This window comes from Aythya fuligula, chromosome 5 (assembly GCF_009819795.1).
Source record: "Aythya fuligula isolate bAytFul2 chromosome 5, bAytFul2.pri, whole genome shotgun sequence".
NCBI classification, from domain to species: domain Eukaryota; kingdom Metazoa; phylum Chordata; class Aves; order Anseriformes; family Anatidae; genus Aythya; species Aythya fuligula.
This window is the reverse complement of record NC_045563.1, coordinates 58,381,872-58,401,871: the sequence shown is the minus strand read 5'-3', so window position 1 is coordinate 58,401,871 and position 20,000 is coordinate 58,381,872. Positions and strand designations below refer to the sequence as shown.

The following is a 20,000-nucleotide window of genomic DNA, read 5'->3' as shown; positions in this document are numbered from 1 at the left end:
TGAAATAATTCAATCTGGTTTCTTTCTCAGACTGCTCACTCAGTTTTCAAACAATCCACTGCAACTGTTTCAAAATACAATGGCTCCTCCTATAAACATTTATAATAACTTAGAACTACTCTAAGTGGCAGATGAAGAAAATCGTCTGTTTACCTCTACTACAGAATTATTTAAATATTGTCTAAATAATACCTCTTTCAGCACTAAAGCATCCGGTATGATTCAAAGATATGGCAGCAGATATTGCTTCGTAGTTTCACTTTTAACTCATTCATGTTTTTCTTCCTTTAGGGCATGAGGGAAGCTCTCGTTTCACATTATTTACACACACTTTTTTCTGATTACCCTCCCTTCATTTCCCCACCTCTTGCCAAAGAAAGATCCTCATATTATGAACTTAAATAACAATAACAAAAGAAACTGCTATTGCTAATGTTATATATTGTTAATTATAGAATAAAAATCAACAGAAGATACTCTCCCTTGTTAGCTTTATTGCCTTTTTTTGGTTTCAATTTAAAATATTTAGCTTCTATAAACCAATTGCATACATTTTAGAAGTGTTCACAAATTGTCAAAATTTTTAATAAAAATTATCTGCAGTAAGACATTTCTAGGTCATTTAAGTGTCTGAGAGACTGAGGAGACTGTTTTTCACTTGATTCAAATTTTGTTTCCAGGTGTTTAGAGTGTCATACAATTGCTGCCATTGCTGCTTTCCAAAGGTCCGATGTGTGCTGTGACTAGAGAAGTAAAACAAAATTAGAAGATGATTATTAGATGTCATGCTCACCTAGCAATTCTTTGATAGCATTACTTTGCTCTCATACATGAATAGGGAAATTTTATTTTTTGTATACAAAGGGCTGCACTTTATCAGCTACAGAAATCTGTAGCCTTCCCAAATATTTAAAGCAACAACAGTCATTAGTATTCTTGTCACTATTAGGTCATTAAATGAAATGTGCTGGAAAATAGGACTCTTTCATTAAATAAGCTAATCACATTCAGTCTGAGCTTTAATAAAATTATGATAAATAGCAACTATTTAACTACCAGCAACTGATAGGAACAATACCTTGCTTCTAGTTAAAATATTCTACAACTGTAAGTGAAATAATTAGAACACACTAAGTTCCACAAAATGCTATGAAGAATTGTCTTACCTGACAACTACTTTTCTCTGTGTCTGATCTATTTTGCAGTATACCATCTTTGTCTTTACAGCTGCAAAAAAAGCAATGCTGTTTTGAGCAGTATTTTCAAGATAGCGTTAAGGTATTAAATTGCATAAAACCTCTTTATGATTGTATCAATACAACTTGAAAAAAAACAGTTAATATTTTTCACTGATTTTTTTTTGTCCAATAGGCAGAAAAGCAAAATGATGTAACAAGATGAAGGTCATACATGTATCTTCACTGTTTGATGCCAATCTATTAAAGCAATATCCTGCATAGTTTTATAAACTTCTCTCCCCTACAAACACATCCTGTTTTAATGACAGCAAACAGAACCAGATGACGAATCTGCAAACAATTTATTAGTTCTATGAAGAATTATCTGAAATATATCTATCAACAAAAGGAAAAGTCACTCATAGAAGTGTCAGCAGTTGTGCATGTCTTTAAACACAAAATTTTACAGATATTTATCTTAGAACAGAAATGTAAAAGTATTTCTCTGCATATTTAACACCAGCCTTGAAGACTATAAAAGGTATGGTTCATTAGCATTGTGTAAAGTGCTTTGTTACAGTTCTTACCATCAATAACAAATGCTTCTACATCATCAGCTCCAATCTGAAGTTCCTGTTGCATTGTGTCAAATGATATTTCTTTGTTCTCTACAGCCATCCCCATAAAAGTAAGTAGCCTCATTTTTGCCATATTCTGTTCATGTAACAAGCCTATGTAGAAGTATAGATAACCAGGAAGAACATCACCATAACAGAAATTTAGATGGAAAGAGTACAAGTGATAAAAGTTTTTTTTTCAGTTACATCATTTGAAAGAATAACAGCACAAAAACAAATGAAAAATATCTGGCGATGTCAAAGCCTTCCTACAGCACCACTCATTTTAATTTGATTGCTTAAAAAAGAAACACCCAACAACTCTGTAGTGGTTTATCAACACAACATTTTTCTCCCATAAACACATGCTTAGACACTGAATAACTTTATACCAGAGTATAAAAACACTGAGTGGCATCTAGGGTGCCAAAAGTGTGATCTTCAAGTGCATATGAACAGATAGTAGAAGTTGTTCATCTGTTACATGATAGTATGAATAGTAGCACAAGAAACTGAACCTTGCACATCTACATCAGAACCTGTTTTACTGAAAAAGTTTAGGTAAACAGAGTTAAGACACATGGATGAGCCAAGGCATTTCTTAATTAAGTTCTCTGAGGCACCAACTAAGATTTGCTGGAAGTTTCTTTAAAATGAACAGCAATCGTTTTGTTTTGGAATGACGTTATAAGCACTTACGTTGCTTCAGTAAATATTTAAGTTTGGAATTTATAACATCCGTACTCTAATAGGAAAGCACATTAATAGAGGACATCATGTTGTGTTAATTAGCTGTAATTATGATGCAGGCTCCCTATTTGGCACCAATTCAACAAAAATGTGATCACCATAATTCATATAAATGAGGAGCATCAGAAACTATACCTAACTGGGTTTAATGGAAATCTACAAGCATCGAAAAAATCAATTAGCACACATTAACCCTAATTAACAAATGCAAATGAGATGCTGATTAACTTTCTGAAGAAGACTGCTGATAATACCAGATTAAATGTGGACATGTTAGGGCGATCCAGTTGACACAGATAATGCTACTGCTGGCCTAAGTTGTCAGCATTAATAAAACAACAAATTGTAACAAACTGATGCCACCTGTAGGAGCCTTCACTGCACAGCTTTCATAGACATTTTAATTGGCCCTGATCCAGAAAAGGAGCATCGTTTAAAATATTTATTTTGGGGGGAATAGATCTAGGTGTTTTAAAGAATATTAGAATGTCTCATCAATTAATTGTGTTGTTTTCTGTACCAAATTGCTATTGTTTTTAAAAGGCATAACTGGAAGAAGTAAACCAAGTTCCTAGCACTCAGGTCTGAACTGCCTCAGAATCTCTACCTTGGCCTCTAGCATCTCTAGATCTCTCAGAATCTCTGCCTTGAAGACATTCAAAATGTCCTGAGTATACCATAAAGGAGGTGAGAAATCAAGGTAAGTTTAAGTAAGGCTGTATTTCAAAACCAGTTACACTGGTATCTAAGGATTTCACCAGAATAATGTGAATATCAGATATATTTAAAATACAGACTGTATATTCACAGAAGTAAACCTAGATACAAGAAGGCAATGCAAAATAAATCATGACTATTGCACGACATACATTTGCTACCCCATGTGTAACTTATATTGCATACATTTTTTTAATTATTAAATACTTTTTCAGCAAATAACGAGCCATTTCAACACACAAAAATAAGTACAATACAAAAAATATTTTTCCCTAAGAAAGAAAAGCATAAAATATTCCCACAACTCATGTTCAAATAAAAAGACAAAAGACATGCTTATCCCGTATACACATTTACAAACTACCAGAAACTTGCTGCTAATTTTATCCACAAAAAAGTCATTGTTTCCATCATTTTAATACCTAAAGTACCAGCATTTTAAAGCTCTGAAGGTAATTATTCTCAGAATTATACCACACTCCATTAAACAAAATAATGCATGTGTTAGAAGGCTGCACTAAACCTGGTTTTAGCAAAACCGTGCCTTTCTTCAAATGCATTCAGTTAGTGTTCAAATGTCATTTCAAAATCAAAGTTATAAAAAAAAAAAATCAGATTTTTATGGAAACATTTATTCATTACCAATATGTCAAAACCTTAATGCAGTAATAAAAAAATCTGCATCATTGAGCAATTTCTGCATTGTCACTGACCCCTGTCCTAAAAAGCTGGAATATAAAAAACGTAATTTTAATGCATGCAATAGCTTATGAACCAGTGCTCCTTTGAAACAGTCAATTACACATCAACGGGGGAGTGTCAAAGTGTTAATTACTACTCCTTTTTTCCACAGTGTGTAAATAAAGAGGGTGCTGACATTAACATTCCATCACATTGCTTCATGTGATGAAACAAATTAACTGGGACAGACTGTGGCTTGCTAGGTCTAATGCATCAGCGCACGCGTGCACGCACACACTGTACTTTGCATGTTTTACCTTACCATTCAGGAAAAGTATTTGCTGTTGTAAACTTACTGATCATAAAAAAGATTTATACCAGCTGCTGTTTTTGTTGGAAAACTGTAATCTCTGACCTAGCCTAGGGTAGCAACGTGTTACAAATTCGCCCCCAAAAGGATTACGTGAAAAGAAGTTAGGAGAAAATAGTCATCTTCCAAACCCCTCTAATGCTTGTCCTACTATAAGAAGCCATAGTTTTTAGATGGTCCATTTCTGAACCAGCAGGACTCTACAAACTCTAATCCAGTGTTTAAAAAAAAAAAATCCCATTAAAATTCTCTGGCTTCAGTATTTCTGTTGAAACTGAAACAGTTTGTGGGTTCTATTATCTTAAACCATGTAAACAGTCAGAAACATAATGATTTGAAAACTTACCAAGGGAGTCAATGAAGTCTTTGTTGTTCTGATAAAACTTGACATAGGATGCTAGTTTCGCACTTACAAAAATTGTCAAAAGCTAGAAAACAAGCATATGAACAGTTTAAACATTTTGTTTCCCTTCTTGAGGGCTGCACGGATAGATATATAAACACCACTTTACTATTAAACTGAAAAACAAATGCAAAAAGAAAGTTAAAATTCTGGCTGCTGCCACCAGCCAAGGGCAACCCATGCTGTGCTTTCTTTTCTCAGACCTGAAAGGTAGTTTTGCCACAAGAACTCATGAAAAGACAGGATTTGTAACTCTGATGCTTCTAAAGGGGAATGTTCTATTATCCACGCTACGTTTTACATGTAACATTTTAAAAAAATTTTAAAAGCGAAAAAAAAAGTACATTGCAGATTGCCAACAGACAACTACTTTAATGAATTTCCAAAGAAACCAGTAAAGGAGGCACTCAATAGGTATCAAACCAACTTACTAAAATCAAAGTTACTTACATCGTGAATAAGTTCTCCTTCCAAAAATTTGACTGGTTTTAAGGCAAGAAGATGATCAAAGAGAAAGGTATTTGGATCCTTCAATGCTCGCACAATGCATCTAGTTAGAAAAGGAGATTTTACTTTGTTTTTTTTTTTACAACAATACACATTTTTATGATTAAATGCAATTCAATTTGTTTTTCTTGATTTTCTAGGAAATATTCTGTGGTTTTCAACTATTCTTAAATATAAGGCGTATCACATTCCTAGGTAACTTTAATTTTCGTTTAACAGAAAAACAAACAAACAAACAAACAAACAGGAACTGTTAGTACTTTGCCCAATATCACAAATAAAATTTGCCAGGTGGTAAGGCTACAGATCAACCTTCTGTTTCCATCTATGCATTTGTTTCCAGCCAGATCTTCATTCCTTGTGGTATTTTTACTGTTCTCCTAAAACTTCATAGAATTAAGTCGTTTAGGAAGATTAATTATACTTGGAACATGTGACACAAAGCAGAGAAATCTTCAGTACCAAACACTGCAAGACCTATGATTTATCAGTTGCAGCTCCAGACTATAAACACTCCTAAAGTGTTTCTAGAACTCTAGATGAAAGCTTTTGTTCGGCAGCACATTAGAAGGTTGTCAGTGCTACACTAGCACCAATGGCCTAGACCATGACCCTACCACATAACATGCATCCAGAAGAACCTAGTCTGCACAGAGGCAGCGCTGTAGCAAACCCAGAGTACACACGTTCTTTCAGAGGTAAAAAGGCCTCAGTGGTAGCCATTCAAGTTTTCATTTACTTATGGAGACGCTCTAATTTTCAAAATGAGTCATTTCATCTTCCTGCTGCTCAAGTGTAAGCTATTACACACCCAGAATATCTACATGACTTATTAAATATCTAATTCCTAAGAGTAATAACGACAGACAGAACATGAAAATAAGCTTTTACACATTTTGTCCTGTGGGGAAAGTAAATTAAGAATCATCTTCACTGCCAGCATGTCCACCAAGTAATTTTATTTCTGTGCAGTTCACATCCTTAGTCCTCGCCCATAGCAAAGAGCAAGAATTTATTTTCAATAGAAAGTGCCATTTGAAAAAAAAAGTATTTAAGTTAGATAATCAAATAATCAGTGAGGAATTGACATCTTTTCAGATTTTTTTAAACTTTTGATAACAGAGTTGATGTAAACAACCTTCTTAGCAAGGCTGCTCTTTCTCAGCGGTGAGCACAAGTATGCCTGCACACTTTTGCAGTGGAGTAAACCTGACAGCCTGGAAACAAGCTAACCTACCGCAGGCTGCACAGATAAACTCCTTATCAAGTCAGCTATGCTATAGAAAAAGGGCCATGGGAGGGCCCTTGCCTGCCAGGACATGCAATATTCTTTAATAGTAAGGCAATCAACGTAATTCAGCAATTAAGAAAAAGCCACGTAAGGGAACTAGGAAGTCAGCACTACCTGTGAGCATCAACTCTAGCCTGGGAAGCGTTGTCCTCTGTGTAACTCCCCAATAGCTCCACCATTACTTTTGCTGCAGTGTCGCTATGAAAGAAAAACAAAGTTAACTCAGGATTGCTGGGGAAAAAAAAGTTCAAACAAGACACTCAAATATTTGATTAATTCCATTAAGATGTTACAGGTCAAATTAAGTTACACTTGAAAAGATGTAGATGATCCATTTTAATTCTAGTGGAGAGAACAAATTAACTAGATGTATTCTTTCAATTCTTGTTCTACAAAATGTTTATCTTCACCCTTCATTTCATTCTCTTAAATTGATTAATTACCTGCTGGTTATGGAAAAAGCTCTCTGAGCTAGGAACAGCTTTATATGGTTCACTAGAATGCTCTTCTCATGCACATCTGGATTTAATCATTGCAGAATAAGTAGCACTGCAAAGTTTATTTCAGATGTAAAATGGCATATCTTAAAGAATATTTATGGTCAGAAAAGTGACTGTGTAAAAGCTCCCTTTTCTTCGTTCACAGATTCTCTCCAAGTATTCAGAGCGAGAGCTGCTCATTTCATTGACGAAGTTACACAACCAGCAATTAGATTGTCTTAGGCTGCTGCAAAGGAAGCAGCTTCCAACATTGGTTTGACAGACAGCTTTTAGAAAAAGCATTCATTTGAAGAAAACTGAGTAAACCCACAGTCTTGTCTGCCCTGATGATTTCTTTAAATAGCTCCTTGACATTGCTGCAAACCAGCTCCAAGACAGATACTGTAATTTTAACTGACTTAGATTTATTTTCAAGCAGTGGTTCTCACCACTATTGAGAACACTAACTTCTCATGCTTTTTCACAAAATTTTCAGCAAAAAACACATGCAGTGAATATAGACAGACTGTCAAGTGTTCTGCTGCTTTTCTGCACGCATACTTGGGGTCCCCTTTAGACAGAAATACTTTCTCAGTAAGGCTGGATATCACTCTGTGAGTTATAATGTAAAGCTGAACTCTTCCCTGAAAGCAACTCAACTCCAGATAAAGCAGCCTTGCCTATACAAGCTACAGTGAAGAAAATTAACTGTACTCCAGCCAAAACCTGTACACAAGTGTGGCCTGATAGACTTACACAATTTTCCATGCTGATATGGGTTTATCCTACGTAGCAGCACAAGCTAGCATGGTTTTTATAGTCCAAAGACTACGTTCACATGGATATTAATTTTACAACTCTCAGTATTGCTATTTGGCAATTTCTCTATAGGGTGAGGTTTTGTGCTCCTAGAAAATTCGGCAGATATCATTTATGTGCAGTGCAAAGCACGGGAAACAAACAGTATCATATATAATCTGGATGTCCACTGAGTAAAAAGACAGTTTGTACCAAAGGCAGAGAAGTTTTACAGGTGCTAGCCATTATTCCCAAATGGTTTTGAACAGAAACCTTGACCAAAATATTTAGATTCTGCCATTAAAGAGGTTGGCCTATGCTTTGTTGCAGCAACTGATACTGATGTGTAGAACTGATAGCTTTGTATCAGTGAAATTGAACACAGACAGTTTTACACATGCAAGAAATATTTGCATGTGTGTCAGTCTACAACAGTCTGATTTCTCCACTAGTGAAGCCTTATCAATGCTCAATAATTAGCGAAGACAAAGAACCATTTTAATATAGGACTTGCACTATAGAGGGATTCAAACAAAGAGGCTTAGCTGATGTTCTATTCGACCTAACAATATAAGTCCCCACATTTAATATAAATTTTCTATTTTTGTACTTATATACTCCAAACTATGTTAGATTTCTGGAACTTTCCTCCTCTTCTCCCTCCCTTGGTAGCAAAAGTTAAAACTCTGTTTTTCACTCACTTCAAATGAAATCTGCAATCCCTCCCCCCCCTTTTTTGAAGGGGGAGAAGCAGCATATTGTATTTCTAGGAAATATCAGAATGCTACAAGACAATCACTCCCAAACTTCCTGTGCTAAAGCCTTGTAAGCCTCAGCGAATACACCAGAATTCTTCTATTCCTTTTATTATTTCATCTTACTCTATTCAGTGTCAGACTAGTAATATAAATTAGGGTGTTTAAGGCAGTGATACAGATCATCATTTCACCAAAGCTCATTGCTAAGCATGGATTTCACTTAAGATTTAAGTGTGAACGCTTTTCTAGCAAGACAGCTAAATAACCAGACTTGCCAGACCTGTCTGAATGTAAACTTGGACAAGACTCACCCCAGTCTGAATCCTGCCAGGTCAATGGCAGGAAAACTGCAAAACTTCACTTGCACCTGGAAAACAGGTTGCGTTACCTTGCAGTTTCATACCAACACAGCTAGGAAAATGCTGCATATTAAAGCTGAGGCACAAAGCTATTACAGAACCTTTATGACAAGGATCATAAGTAGCAGCAAAAGTAACTAATCTCCTGCAAAGTTCAGCTACCAAATACAGATCTCAGAAACAAGCCACCGCAGCCATCTGTTCTCCAGCCACCACCACCAATTTTTCTTCAGTTGATCATGGGAAAGATAAGAATCCTTCTTCAAAGAGATCAAGATGATTTTGATCATCACTAAGAAGAAACTTCAACCAGAAAGTGACTGGAAAAGATTTAATAAAACAAGCTTTCACTTATCACTGCAGGAAAAGGAACAACAAACTTAACATCTGTGTATCTACTTTTCACAAGCTGTTCACTTCTGAGCTATCCACTGGAGAAAGTCTATTAGGTCTGGAAAGCCATCTTTTCTGCCACATAAAACAAACCAAAAAAACCAATCCCATTGCTTTCAACAATGTGGGTTTTTTCCTTTATTATAAATCAACGTGGTAACTGAGGTAGGATTTTTATTGCTTATTTTTCAGTTCCCCCTTATCTTCCCAAACTGCTAGGTAGAGCAACATTCCTGCGTGCGAAAGCTGGAATGCTGCTGTGAGTTTCCCATACTACAGCAAATACTGCCCACTGATCCAGGAGAATGAACCAGGTCAAAGGTGCTAGGGTCACTTCTTGTTTTCTTTCCTGGAGAGAAATATAAGTGCTCTGAAAAACTGCTCAGTTCAGTGCAAAGCTCACTGCAACAGATGGTAAGGACACTGAGTGCAGGAGTAATATATTACAGAGTTAGTGAAAGTTTTTAAATGCCTAATTTAAAAAATGTCACCTATTATTGGTGAGCAGTGTTGTGTTTTTATTAATGAAATCTGGCAGTTAACTACAAAGTAACTTTGGTAGCAAGGTTACTAGTAGCACTGAAAACAAAAGTTACGAGTTTAATCCACAGATTTGATAACAAGACGACCTAAAAATAGTTAGCTATGAAGTATGGAAATTAAACTAGTTAAAACCTCTCAGTAAACCAAGCGTTTAGAGTACGAGCATTACGGAATACCAGCATATTTCTAAAATAAACTAAGTGCTATGCCACATACAAGATCTGATTGATATTTCTGAAATCTCATAAAATACTATCAGTACAAAAGCATTTTAATGTTAGCGACAGGAAATCGCAGTAACATAACTCACAGTGTAACGACTCCATTAATCATCCCTAAATGGAGGTGAGGTAAAAGCGATCCGGCTATGCTGACACAGCATTTCCAGGCTACAATTTCACCAGGCCCAAATAAGCTAACTCTCCTGCCAGAAGAAACTTTCCTCCTACTACAACAGCTCCACACATGCCTTTTTTTTCAGCAAGTCACCTCCCTAGTGCAATCCACGTACAGTTGCACACACACTGGTTCCAGTACATGGAGGGACAGGACAGGAACGGGTCTGCAGCAATACAACGCTGTGCAAGCATAGGAAAAGCTGCTTCCCCCCCCAAATTACAGTGAGGTCAATTTAGATAGGCTGAAACAGCTGTGGAACTACATGCTGAAACCACTTCTAAGTACCAGCCCATCTCAACAGCCCTGGCCAACGCACTCGATACACTATATCAGGTACTTGAGATAAACTGATGACAGCTCTCGGTTAAGACTTACGCTAATTAACAGGCTCAGTACGCACAGCATTATTTTGCATGCCAGAAGACACTGGTCTGCCAAGTTTGTTAGATCAAAGATACCTCTTAGGATCCAGGAAAATGATTTAAAATGGTCGAGCAGGTATTCTGCGGACATTAATTTTGATGACTAGTGGAAAGCTTTGTCCTAAAGGTAATGTTTATACAGAAGACCGATCCTGTTAACTGTGATTGATAAGCCTCCCAACATCATTAAGAGATAGCACTACCATGCACTAAAATGTCAAAAGTGCAATTAAATAATAAACTTGGCACAACATTACAATGCTTGAAGATTAGTATTTATAGAAAGGAATAGTTTTATTTTGGGAGTCTATGGTTTGTAGCTAATTCACTACTAACTTCAAAAACTGGTTTAATGCAACAATGCTTATAAAAACAGAAAAAAAGAGGGTACCTTAGGACTGAATTATCAGTACAGGTTCATTTTAAAATGCCACGAAAAACACTTTTACTAAAAATCACTTGCAATAGATTGATTTAAGATGCAGTTATTACTTGTTTTTTTATACCTCTTTTTGCAGTCTACTAGGACGTCATACAGCAGTCTCAGAAGAGTATGCTTTTTCTCTGTGCTGAGATTCCAGTCAGAAATCCATTTTCGGACCTAAGGAGAATACAAGTGAAAAGGAAGCATTGGAAAAAAGGTAACAACAAACTGCAAATACTCCTAATTAACTCTCAAGCAGAAAAGGATTCAAGAGATCTTTCACAGAGATTTCTCTTGTGGGTCCTCTGTCTCTCAGGCTCCCCATGCAGCGCCTGGAAGCTTTCCCATGACAAGGCCAGATGCCTGTGCTCTCCGTGTGATTCCTATACATTCTGATTCCAGAGGAAGGGACAAGAACTTGCTGCCCCAATTCCTGATCAAAGCTTCTCGCTTTCATTACAAGAATCGGACACATCTAACTATGCTCAGCATCAGAGATGGAAAATAAACAGCACCTCGATTTAGATTCTGGACACAGACCTTTAAAAGGTGAGAAGTCATGTTCTACATTTCTTATTTCAGTAGTGTCTAGCAATTTACAGCAGGAAAAAATGGCCTGTATCAACTCTGACTAATACTTAGTGAGATGCAACACTGTTAATACAATGGCTGTAACTTGATGCACCACCATAATTAATTACCTGATCTAGTTCAGTTGGAATGTACTGGATGGCACCGCACGAGGAGGCCACTTTAAGAAGGCTGCAGTATACCGTGTATCTCACGGGAGTGTTCTTATCCATGCCATGGAAGAGATTGCTCAGTCTAAACCACAAACAAACAACAAACAATTGAGTTTAAAAGGTTTAGAGAATCTTCACTGGAGCGCAGAATAAGTTTCTGTCCAGATGCGTGGTAGCACACACAAAGCACCTGGCAACACCTTAAGTCCATGAAGAATTGTAACAGCATTCAGTTTTATAACAGGTCGTGGCAGAGAAGCCAAAAATTCTGTGCTTCCTGCAACAGACACCCCACACTTTCATTTCCAGAGACACACGAAACAATCCATTCTCTTTAGAGGAAGGATTACTTTGCAAGACACCATTATCTCAGCTTCTCTGTGGAATACTTACAGCTGCAGTCTGAGAGATGGGCGCTCTCCTTCCCGAAATTTTACTAGTTTCTCACACAGGCTTTCAATCAATGCTTCCTGTTTGTCAGGTTCCAGGATAAGAAGCAAAGAAACTACACTGTTCATTACGCTCTCAACATCTGCACAAAACAAAATACACAGCTGTTTAAAATTGCCAGCAGCAACCATCATCAATAGCTATTTTGTGCTGTAGAGTTCCTTCTGCTGGGAACGCTTATTTAGCATTGGCATGAACTGTAAGGGCTAAGATGCCAACATAACCAATGTGGATATTCATCAGAATGTTCAAGAGATTTGGTTCAAGAGATCAAGAGATGTGGTCTCTTATTAACATGTCTCAATTTAAAACAAGAATTTACACTGCCAGGTAAAAACAGAATTTGGCATTTGGCATCTGACTTGCTTCAAATTCTCTGTTCACCCAGAAGAGAAGGCAGGGGAGCTTCAGGTTTTGGCCTTTAAAAAAAGCAGTGGGTTTCCCCTGCACATCTAGAAAACTGTTTTAAAGCAAGGATCCTAACCTAGTGCTCAGTGCAAGGGAAACCCAAACCACAGGAAAAGTGCTCAGAAGAACAAAGCACATGCAGAGGCCTCTGTGGCCTGTTTCAAGTACAGCATTACATGCTGCACAAATAGAGGTATTCTGCTCACAGCCTGCCCAGGTATCAGTTACAGAAAGTGTAACAACAAAAAAATTCAACACACATGGCAAATATCTATTTCTCTTAATGACACCTGAACATCAGACAGCACTGCGATAAGGTTCCCCAGTATTTCATACTCATTTGCCTACAGTTAAGAGGCAAAATGAAAGATAATTGTATGTATTCCTCAGATAAACCCTACATTCTTTCAAACATTTATTATCAATAATCAGCAATCATTTTTACAGGTAGAAGTTCTAAATGGAACTTTGTATCAGCACAGAAAGATCATTTCGGGCTCCTGCAGTATCAGTGTCACTAACCCATAGCAGTGTGGATTCTAAGGATTTATATCCTAGCTCAAAACCAGTACTGACTGCTGAGAGACCCCAGTGCTTCCAGACAATATTAACCAACTAATGCTCAGGCCTTAATACTTCTGGTTACAGGCGTCTACAGTCTTGTTTCTTATTGCTATATTTGCCACACAGCACCACAGCCATTAAAGCCAGACCCGCGGCGGTTATCAGGGGAGCACACCTTTGTCGTCCTCCTTCAGGCACACGTCGCAAGCCTCGATGATCTGCGCCAGGTCGACGTGGAGCCCGCCTTCGTTGTTCTCCTCGGAGATCTCGGCGCCCTTGCCCTTCAGGTAGGCGCGCAGCTCGGCGGCCTGCCACAAACACACACACACAGCGCTGGCTGCGAGCAGGCCCAGCCCCTCACAGCCCCCCTCCGCCGCACCGGGCGCTCGGGGACGGAGCCGGCGCGGCCCCCCCGGCGATCCCCAGCTCCCCCCGGTGATCCCCGGCCCTCCCCCGGCCGCACCTGGTCCTCCTCCGTGATGTCGATGAAGGCGGGCACGCTCATGGCGCCGCTGCTGCTGCTGCCGCCGCCGGCACGGAAGGGAAGGGAAGGGAAAGGAAGGAGCGGGGCCTGCCGGGGCCCCACCGCTTCCGCTTCCCCACACGGCGAGGGAAGGGGAGGGCGGGAGGAGCCGCCGCGCGCCGCCCCTTCCCGCCCGCACCGACCGTTGGGGCTGAGGCGCTGCCTGAGGGGCTCCGCTCAGCGTCCCCCTGACGGAGCGGGGCTGCCCTGCTGCTACCCCTGTGTCTCCAACTCGCTGGCATGCGCCTAGTGTTTAATAGGCATTTAAAAATATAGTCAAACGCTATGCGCCTAGTGTTTAATAGGCATTTAAAAAAGCCCTTAGTCGCAACTGCCTGCCTTAATACATTTCCAAAGACTTGTTAACTAAGAGCTGAGCAATTCCTACTGCAAAAGGTTCACAAGTGGCCTCTCGTTGCTACGTAAGAGTCCTGCTAAAAAGTAATTATGGAGATTTTCGTTACTCTAAAAAACATTGAGTCATTCAGGATTCAGATAGCCTCGTATTGCTACGTAACGGTACTGCTAAAAAGTACTTACGGAGCTTTTCGTTGCTCTAAAAACCATTGAACCACTGAAATGCTCCTTCAGAGAAATAGCACCTGACAACCAGGAATGGAGTTCTGAAGCGCCAGGAAAAAAGCTCTGAACTGATCTCTCCGTTAAAGCCGGGGTTGCCGGCCAAACACAGGTGCTGTGTTTGGCATTGTTTGCACTAGAACGTGTGAACTGCCTTCCTGAGACAGCGTTTCGTAAAGCCTGGTCCCCGATGTAAAATAACCAGATGAGATATAGTGTGCCGGGGCTGGAGGTGGTGTTTTATGCTTGAAGAGTTTAAATAAATAATCTGCAGTATGCAAAAAGTTAGGTGGTTATTGGTCATACCACTGTGTGCTAAGGCCGTTTGGCAAAGAGGGACTTGGCTGTTAGTGAAACACTCGTCTAGCCCCAACTTTACAAATTAGATTTTAGCAATAAATAAGGAAACACGATTAAAAAGGGACTTTAGCATTGATATTTGATATTCTCAATGGTCTGTATTCAGGAATCTTTTATGCAAACTTGGGAGGCTCTTTGAGTATTGATGGCAACCTTGGAGTTTGTACAGAGTTTCATACCCTTTGTGCCAATATGTTGAAAGGTGACTAGGAACAGCCAGCAATTGACAATGAACTCAAAGAATTTATAGACTAAAGGAGAACTCTTTAGAAAATGCTTAAAAATAGCATGTCCTATATTTGTTGTCATGGAAATTCCTTATGAATTTTTTTTCTTCTTCAGTAAAACAAAGTTTTATGAATTCGGCTTCACTGGCTGGGAAGTGGAAGTTCCATCCCTTCTACAAAAAGCTGAACAGAAAAAAAAAAAATCTGTCATGGAATTACTGGGCAATTTGCAGCAAAGTCTCAATCCAAAGTTTGAGGGAATGTTGTGGGATTTCAGCACAGCCTTTATGGCTTTTGGCTCTGTACTCAGAGTTCTACACATTTGGATCATAGCTAATGTGCATAAGGTGATTCTATTCAAAACCCTTTTTTATTCTACCCCACCAAACATTTCAGGAAATACTTCTAATACAACTTTTATATAAAGCACATAGGAGTTGTTAAAAACACTAGCAGTTTCAACCTTTTATTAAAGGCTAACTAGTAGTTAATTATTAGTCGCATCGCCTTATTACTGCTATATCCAGTATATCTTGCAGAAATAAAGCCATCTTAAAAACTTACCTAAATTCCCTAAGTTAATAAGACTGCTGAGTACAATCTCACCCCCCTCTTTTCCCGCCTACAAACATGACCAAATAACACCTGGAGTCAGTTTCCCAGTCCAAAAAGCAGGGCAGCTCTAGCACCTGCTTCTGTGTTTCCACAGCACTGAGCCCATTCCGCCTGTTAAGGGCCCACATTGCCTTTATTAGCGTTCAGGAATCACATTGGTTTGGCTCATCTACAAGCTTGTGTTACTTTTAAATAATACAAGATTAATTTTTCTTAAATTTTCTACTATGCAAATCCTGGCAAACAAATTTACTCTAGTCGAGGAAGGATTTCTGTTGTAATAACGCTACTTTAACCGATGAGGTGTCTTTGCTAAAGCTGTTTTTAATGCCAATTGGTAGTGTTACAATTCTTTCGTAATATGTAGATCAGCAGTAATACCGCTGATTATCTACAACGTATATCTGAAAGTTATTCATACACGTCTCTCCCTTGTGTGCCTAATCTGCGGTGGGATTTGATTTTCAGAGTGTTTAAGTATTTTTAAAGTGCAGGTGACTCTCATCGAGTGCTGCCTAACAGAGCCCTGTGAGAACAAAGGTAACCTGGCATCTAGTGCACTGGGGAATGGGGGTGCCCCAGCCCTTCGGGAGATTCAGGTGCTGACATATGTGTCTAGTGCCAGTTTATGTTTTAGGACATCATGCGTGGCTACACACGCTATCTGAGATTCCTCTGTAGAAGTCTCAGATGCCCTAGAGTATAGAAATGGCTCAAGTCACATCAGGAACTGACTCCCAACCTTAATGTCTTTTTTTTTTTTTTTTTTTTTTTATTTTTTTATTAAGGTAGTGCACCCAGATGGAGGTTTGCCACGTATTATTCTAAATACACAAACATAAAATAACCATTGATCACACGGAGTAGACAGGATATGCCTCTAAAGAGCTCTGCTGAAATATCCACATATGGTATGTTGCATGATACTTTATTTGTCCCAGAAGAATTAAGATGATAGATGATAGCTGGAGTTTGAACTTGTGCATCAGGAAGTCCACTTTGAATATAAAAGGGGCAGTATGCGTTTTGTGAGACTACCGATGTAAAGAGGATGTGGTAGAAGAATGGGTTTCAGTTTTATTGGAATAATGACATCTCTGTGGGAACGAGGCAATTGTTTATAATGCCATTTGCAGGCTGGGAAGGCAGTGCAGAAACCGGCCGGGGATGGGGATAAGGCTCTGCCTGGGGAGCCAGAGAGCCCTGCAGAGGCCGCCCGGGCTGCAGCAGGAGCGCGGAGCCTGGGGCAGTGCCCTGCAGCCCCTCGGGGCAGGGGGAGCGCAAGCGTGGGCGCAAGCGTGCCCGGTGCGTGCACGGGCAGGGAAGGAAGCATCCCGCTAGGTCTCGGCTGCTGAAGGCAGGAGATGAGTTTTGACCGGCACTGGCTGTAAACCGGGTGGGTTTTGTTTCGGTTCCGTAGCCAGGCCAGAGAGATGGAGTCTGAAGAAGCAGTATTCTGTCCTGCCTGCCTCGAATGTAAAAGCAATATTTCTGAAGGCAATAACTCTTTGAAAGCAACAGACAGCTTTTGAAAAAGGAAGGTTTTAGGGCTGACTCTAGAAACTGAGGAACCCTCATTTCTTAAAAGCATTAATGAAAGGGATCTTCTTCAATATAGAAAAGAAGCACTGATCCTATAATGGCTTATTTTCCCTCTACAGTTTTTTTTCTTTTTTTCTTTTTTAACAGTTCTGTATCTAAACTGAACTGATGAGGAGATAAATGCTGAGTTGATCGTTTGGAAAACTAGGTAAGGATAACTGCCTTTTGTGGAAAGTGGCCAGCGACACAACTGTAGACACCTTTCACTCCTGGCATGCAGTATGTTTTGTGCTGAGTGCCCTCTTGAGGTCTTCAGCACACAGTGACCTGGGTGAGTCCCGGGTATCGCAACTGTACCTGGGCTGTTCATGAGCCCCTCCTTTAAAGGCTTTTCCTCCTTGTGCTTATTTTTTTTTCCTTCTCCTTTGGGAGAGGCGTTCTAACCAACCTAGAGTGTGGGAACGCAGTTAGCATAGCTGTTACTCAAAGTCAGAAATACGGACACTTGGTTACCCAGAAAAGTCAAAAAGGTAAAAATAAAAAATCAGAACTTCATCCAAAATCCCAGTTAGCCAGACCGAAGCTGTTTTATGTTCAGGAACTTTGATTAACTTTATTGATATATAGAAATGTGATTCCTACTTATGTATGTGTTTTGTTATTTATTATTTATTTATTTATTTATTTATTTATTTATTTATTTATTTTTCCCCTAGTTCTGTCTGGGACTTAAGAGAAAGTGCTGCAATACCCTTTGAGTATCTTCCTGCAAGATGTGTCAGAAATCTCAGTGAAAGCCTGTTGTCCTTATTCTTCCCAACCAAGTTCTGTAATCGGAGGAATTCTGGATAGCCTCAGTAAGTGTAGTAACTTTTGGTGCTTCTCTGGTTTTCTTATAATGTTTGTAAACTGTGCGTGCCTGTCCACTTATTTAAAATCCACCTAACTATATGAGTTTGAAACAAAACATAACAAAACAAAATACAGTTGTCCTGACCAGCATGCTATCTGCATTGAAAGTATTTGTTAAATATCCTGAATTTAATAGACAAAGTTCAATATTGTGTTGCTATTAATAATATTATGTTCTGACATGGAGCATTTTGCATTTGAAAAACTGTTAGAAATATACTGTGTTTGGACCCTAGATGCACTTATTTTGCTGCTGGTGTAGCAGGTGTTTTTCTTAACCTTTTTTTTTTTTTTTTTAAAGGAGAAATCCTAAGTTTAGAGGAAATGAGCACTCGATTATTTAAATTTCCTGAGATTAGAGGAAGAACACTTTGCCAAACAATGCCTCTTCACTTCAAAACCTCTCCCCATAAATTATGCTAGGAGATCTTATTAAAAGTCTGTAAAAATTTCCTATTAAAAATGGTTGATTGCAGTCCAGACCATCACAGCTTTTGTGCTTTCAGTGAAATACCACAGCTGTCGCAAAGAAATATATTGTGAGACAAAAGGTTTTGTTTCCTTAGTCATAAATTATTTTTGTGATATCCGAAGTAAGATAAAACTTTCACTTATGTTTGAGTGAAGGAAGATTCCAGTGATAACTTGTTCAAAAATCTATAAAAAGAATATAAGAATGTAGATCTAGATAGCAAATTAGAATCAGACTTCCTTTTTGTTTAAGCAAAGCAATTATTTCTGAAGTCAGTGAAGATTATAACCAGGGATAATAGCATAACTTTGCAAAGCTCAGTGCCTTTATCTCAGAAGAACCTGGAGTTTAAGCTTTTGACTCTGACCTTCACGAGCTATAGAACTATACAATAGAAAACCATAGTGTTGGCTAGTTCTTAAATGAAAGTTAAACAACAATAAGTAGTCTGCTTACTAATTGTACCTGCAAACAAATATAGGCTTTTTTCTTTTTATTTTTTTAGAGTTTTAGAAAGTATTAAATTGGCTTTGACCGTGTCTGGTTTTCTATTGACAAATTAGTTTTCTGCTAAGGAATTGTACAGAAACATCAGTCTTTTAGAGGAAGAAGGGCTGCATGTACACTGACTGAACACACTGAGTATTTGCTGACAGCACTGTATTCTACTTTTGCTCACCCAATCAAATACACTTCACGTATGTAACGAAAATACAAAAGCACCATATACGTACTAAAGATTATTTTCCAAAATCAGTGGCCAGTAATTTTAAATGAAAGATAATTAGGATAACCACCAATTGCTCATACATCATTGCTTCATGTATAAAGGTCAAATTTCTCAGCTTCTTACCCTGTTCGTTTTAGTTAGAGATTACTGAATAAAGACAGACAGTGCAGGTGCTTGAGCTCATTTTGAGAGTCTCTTTGGTTTGTATATGGGAAGAATCAATGTGCTTTTCCTAATTGTCAACAGTAGTAATAGCTAAACCAATTTTCCCCCTTGCCATCACAAAAGTTTACTGGATTTTTTTTTATATATGTTTAAATCAGCAGTGTACAAACAAACAAACAAACAAAAAAAAACAAAAAAAAACCACCAAGGTGGTCTTCTGCTGTGTAATTAAAACAATTTCAGTATGCAGCCTTGATATGCTATAATGATCCTTTAATAAGAATCATTACTATAGCCCCCTGTTTTTTTTTCCTTCTGCATTACTTTTCTTATAAATTAAAATTCACCTTTGTAGTGCTCTTGTAAGGCAACATGTGCTATGCATTCTCCAGTTCTAACTGTTGTTCAGACTGAAAGAACTGTGATGATAACCATCTTCAGCATAAAGTCTAAAGTAAAATAATTAATCTTTGGGAATGATTTCCCTTGTGAGGATGAAGATTCGTATTTCAAGTGCCCCATACCTGGGGCAGGGACAAGGTTAGTCAGGTGTTCATGTTGGTGAGATCCAGGCATTGGTGCACACCAGTGTAGATGAGTTGCCTTAGGCACGCAGTTAGG

At 38.5% G+C, this 20,000-nt stretch overlaps 1 protein-coding gene across 1 annotated transcript; it reads right to left on the bottom strand.

The window, feature by feature from the left end:
- Positions 1 to 457: 457 nt before the first annotated feature.
- Positions 458 to 13,800, bottom strand: EIF3M (eukaryotic translation initiation factor 3 subunit M). Its single transcript, XM_032189167.1, has 11 exons — positions 13,718 to 13,800; positions 13,430 to 13,562; positions 12,226 to 12,364; positions 11,791 to 11,914; positions 11,172 to 11,266; positions 6,629 to 6,712; positions 5,167 to 5,266; positions 4,660 to 4,741; positions 1,766 to 1,909; positions 1,167 to 1,227; positions 458 to 743 (listed from the first exon to the last, which is right to left on the bottom strand). Exons 1-11 carry the CDS (start codon positions 13,757 to 13,759, stop codon positions 623 to 625), a joined length of 1,125 nt encoding a protein of 374 aa, XP_032045058.1. The 5' UTR covers positions 13,760 to 13,800; the 3' UTR covers positions 458 to 622.
- Between the last annotated feature and the right edge of the window lie 6,200 nt (positions 13,801 to 20,000).

What these genes read in the sequence shown, in the direction of transcription:
- EIF3M (XM_032189167.1), bottom strand. Translation starts at nt 13,759, where the DNA reads ATGAGCGTGCCCGCCTTCATCGACATCACGGAGGAGGACCAG. An exon ending in CTAGTAGACTGCAAAAAGAG is followed by an intron (nt 6,713 to 11,171) that starts GTATAAAAAAAC and finishes TTTCTTTCATAG; the next exon opens with CGACACTGCAGCAAAAGTAA. An exon ending in AAGGAGAACTTATTCACGAT is followed by an intron (nt 4,742 to 5,166) that starts GTAAGTAACTTT and finishes CTTGTTTTCTAG; the next exon opens with CTTTTGACAATTTTTGTAAG.